At 32.0% G+C, this 4,350-nt stretch overlaps 1 protein-coding gene across 1 annotated transcript; it reads left to right on the top strand.

The window, feature by feature from the left end:
• Positions 1–2,238: 2,238 nt before the first annotated feature.
• Positions 2,239–3,575, top strand: LOC124930399 (probable pectinesterase 55). Its single transcript, XM_047470746.1, has 5 exons — positions 2,239–2,444; positions 2,509–2,668; positions 2,735–2,938; positions 3,064–3,305; positions 3,389–3,575. The coding sequence occupies exons 1-5, from the start codon at positions 2,239–2,241 to the stop codon at positions 3,573–3,575; spliced, it is 999 nt and encodes a 332-aa protein (XP_047326702.1).
• The last annotated feature ends 775 nt before the right edge of the window (positions 3,576–4,350 follow it).

The following is a 4,350-nucleotide window of genomic DNA, read 5'->3' as shown; positions in this document are numbered from 1 at the left end:
GTTCTTGCACATTTTCAGATGCCCCGCTCTCAAAGGCTGTCATTCTTTCTTCAGCCGCATCAAATCTTCGGTCTATGGAAGCTTGCATCGCAGGTATTTGTTGGGACAGGTTTTCAATAAGGGCCTTGAGCGCATCCATTTCTGATTGCTGGCGAGTTTCTACCATGTTGAGAATCGGCCAGCTCTAATACCAATATGTTAAGCTTTAAACTATGACCGAGCCTTTCGAGTTCTTTAGTTTAAGAAACAAGTTCTTGATGGTTGGGACCAGTGATGGAATTCAATACTCAAATGCAGCGGACATAGAGTGAGGAAAGAATTCGAGGTTAAGAGAGAAGAAACCGGGGTGAGAAGAGAATACCACTAGAATACACCTAGCAGTCCAAGAAAGAGGATGAGGGCCGAGAGATAACTTAGAGCACCAAGTTTCAAAAGATTCAATTCTTCGCCCCAAAAAGTGGGGTGGGCATCAGCATTTAAAGATGCTGGTTTACCCAAGAGTATTCGGTTACAACAAAATTTCAAAATAACAGAATTCAGTTCAAGAGAAATAAGAGAGAAAGGAAACAAAACGGAATTATTCAATAAAAAACATAAACTGGCCCATATGCACACTAAGGCCGAGACCGAGTGCTGGAAATATTTTAGAACCGAGGTTTTGGTGATCAGACCGTAACACAAACCCACACATTTTTATTGAAGAACCTTAATTATACAGTATCTAAATTAAAAAACCTTAATTGAAGAATCCTAATTCTTAGCACTTATTCTTTTCTAAACCCAAACACATAAGTCCTATATTGATTTCCCACCGATGAGTTCCAGCTGAAGAACAACCGTAGATCTGAAGAACAGCCGAAGATCTGAAGAATAGTCGTGATATGAAGAAAGCCGTCTTTCTTCTTTCGTCTTCAAGCTTCTCTTTCGTAAGGTTCGTCTTCAAGCTTCTTTTTCGTCTTCCGCTTCTGTTTCTAAAATGAAAGAAATAGAGTGTATGTTTACTGTAAAAGCAAAAATAATGAAAGAAATAATTAAATAATATTATAATAATAGTTTATATAATTATCTTTCTAACCGGAAAAAATCGGTTTTCTTTTTTCGGTTAAACCGGACGGTCGGACCGGATTTTGACCGATTCGAAAGGTGACCAATTTGAAGATAAAATTTGGACCGCTTAATAAACCGTTTCGCGGTCGGACTGGTTGTATCACCTGTCGTATTTTAAAATCTTGTAGTTTACTAGAAAATAATGTTATATATGGTTAAAAAAAATAGACCTGCCTTGCGATGGTATCAGCTATCATTAAAACCTCCTAGTAATTGTACAAAGACTCCACACCAACTAAATCTGAGTTATACTTTAGATGATACTTTATATACTAGTTTCCTATCAATGCAGAATGATGTCGTATTACTCCTCCATGAATCACATGCGAATTTAAAATTATTTCAATTTTATACAATTTTATAAAATAAAGTGATTTTTTTTTAAAATTTAATAATAGGTTATTATTTATTCAAATAAATAAAGTCACAAAAATAATTTGTAAATATAATTTTTTTATTGACTTTTATTTCTTATATTATTTTTATACTATTTTTTAAAATATATGATATTAGTACCACAATTCATATTTTTTTTTTACTTTCCCTTTCATTTAAGCCGTTTCATGAGAGTTAAAGTTGTGATATTTGGTCTCTTATGAGTCATTTTTGTCGCTCTAACCACTTTATTGTGACATTTGATCTCTCATGAGTATTTTTGTCACTTTAACTATCCTAGTAAGGTTATATTAATTTTATACTATTCTTCTTAAACAAACTTTTACAAATTAAATTTCTCGATTTAACGAATTTGTATGTATCAGCAATTTTATGTAAAATTTTGATTTTCCGACTTTGTAAGAGCCTACAATTTTAAGTAAAATATATTTGTCATTTGTTAGTCTTTTCTTCATAAGAGTTTTCCCTTTAAAAAAAGGTTTTAATAACACTCCATGAGATATCAATAATAATAACAAAGATGAAAGTGGAAAAACTAATTTATTAAACATGTTAAAAATTTTAATGCCTTATTGATTTCATAAATATATATTGACACATTTTCTTTGAGAATGGTTAACCTTTGAAAAGAATGACTTTTTAAAATTGAGAAATAAAGTGAATGTGACCATTAAAATTAATACACATTTCCATATATAAACACATTCCTAGCTACTTCACAATTTGTGAAACAACATGAATTATAATTCCTGGTTCCTAATAGCAACGATAGTGGCTTCGTCGTTCTTTCTTGGTTCAAGTCTTACCAACAAATTCTCGTCCACAGTAATCGTCGATAAGTCTGGCAAAGGACAATTCACAACTATTCAAGATGCAATTAACTCCGTTCCTTCAAGAAATAATAAATGGTTTCACATCGTCGTAAAACCAGGAGTCTACCAGTAATAAAATATTTTTGTTATTTTATTTATTTACCTACTTAATAATTTTATTAATTTTGTTTAGTGAGAAGGTAACTATCAAATCCACTAAGGAATACATATTTTTAGAGGGGAGTGGATATTCTCAAACCACAATCTCATGGGATGATCATCAAACTTATCGTTTCACCCCGACGTTTGGTTTATTTGCCAATAATTTCGTTGCCAAGGACATATCATTCATGGTGAGATTTGTTTTAATTTGATTAATAAAACTTTTCTACTATTAATTTTATTTTATTTATGTGCAGAACTCGTATAATATAAATCAGAAGACCAATATAAAAAGAGCTTTGGCAGCTACAATATATGGAGACCGAGTTGCTTTCTATAATTGTGGTTTTTACGGGGTACAAAACACACTTTATGATAGTGGGGGTCGTCATTACTATAACTCGTGCTACATTGAAGGTGCGATTGATTTTATTTGGGGAAACGGTGTTTCTCTTTTCGAGGTACCATATCATATCGCATGTATTTGTTTTAAAATTGAATGCCTTAATAGAATTTTCTATATCGAGATAGACAAAAGAACGAGGTAATTGTACGTACTAAGTGATTATCATTTTGTGTTGAGAAGAGTTGCAAAATAAATGCCACGGCGGGGAACTTGAATGTTCAGGGATCCATTACAGCACAAGGAAGACAATCAAAACAATATACAAATGCTTTTGTGTTCACTAAAGGTCATGTTGTTGGAACCGGGCAAGTGTTTCTTGGAAGAGCATTTGCTCCATTCTCAAGAGTTATTTTCTCCGAAATGACGTTTAGTTCAGTTGTTCATCCATTGGGATGGGATGCTGGGAATTTCCGCGGAAAAGAGTATATATAGTTCATTTTTCTTTCAATATATGCATTTTTTTCAAACACTTAAAATAGATTTATTGTATTTCCTATGGACATAGAAAATATTTGACCAATGTGGAGGCTGGTTGCAAAGGGCCAGGGTCCAACACTTCAAAGCGGGCGACTTGGACGAAGATAATAGAGAAGCCTAATAGTGTCTACTTACAACAATTCACCGTAAAGAAATTTATTGATCAAGATGGGTGGTTAGCCAATACTCGTTTTGATGAAAAGACACCCATTTAACATAACATTAGTTGAAATTTCTGAATAAAGTATGTAATAGAAAATGTATTATTTCAAATAATGTATGAGGATGATTAAAAATTTTATAAATTGCCTTATGTCTTATTTATGATTTTTTTTATGAAGAACTAATTTATGATAACATGTTTAAATGGTTCGAAAATAGCTTCCCAAATTTAAAACTTTTGAAAATAAAACGATTTTTATTTACTAGAATTAGTGTCTTTGTTTATGGAACGTTGATTATTGATAGAGTTTGTGTTAGTGTTATTGTCTTCAAAATATAAAGAATATAAATAAAATACAATATACGAAGAAATGAAATTACCGAATTGAGATGTTGATCCAAGGCATGTGCTAGACACATTTATCTTAAAGCACTTTTACCGTCTCCCATTTGTGCTAGATATTATCGTAGATGACTATCTCTTAGGTACACCTAATCTAGTAATGATTCTTCACTAGAATCACCACGCGTCGAACATGACAATGATACATGAATCAAATCACTAGGTTTCAAAAAAATAGTCGAGTCAAGAACTCAAATAACACTCACAAAGATAATGATCTAATAACTTTTAGAATTCTGGAGTGAGAAGTGATAAAATGATATGGTGGTTTTATATTGCGGAAATTAGAAAGAAGGGCTATATATTGTTGAAATAATAAACCGTCATAAAAATAAAACCAACTATTAATCATTGATCCAATGACTGACATTCATTGTCTCTTTATTGACCTTTACATTTCATCTTCATTAGAAAAAACACGTTAC

This window comes from Impatiens glandulifera, chromosome 3 (assembly GCF_907164915.1).
Source record: "Impatiens glandulifera chromosome 3, dImpGla2.1, whole genome shotgun sequence".
In the NCBI taxonomy this organism is placed as follows: domain Eukaryota; kingdom Viridiplantae; phylum Streptophyta; class Magnoliopsida; order Ericales; family Balsaminaceae; genus Impatiens; species Impatiens glandulifera.
The sequence above is the reverse complement of the archived record's forward strand: the minus strand, read 5'-3'. Positions and strand labels throughout refer to the sequence as shown.

Excerpts from the sequence above, each read along its gene's own strand:
- LOC124930399 (XM_047470746.1), top strand. The coding sequence starts at position 2,239 with ATGAATTATAATTCCTGGTTCCTAATAGCAACGATAGTGGCTTCGTCG. Across the intron at positions 2,445-2,508 it reads GTAAAACCAGGAGTCTACCA|TGAGAAGGTAACTATCAAAT; the intron begins GTAATAAAATAT and ends AATTTTGTTTAG. Across the intron at positions 3,306-3,388 it reads GGGAATTTCCGCGGAAAAGA|AAAATATTTGACCAATGTGG; the intron begins GTATATATAGTT and ends CTATGGACATAG.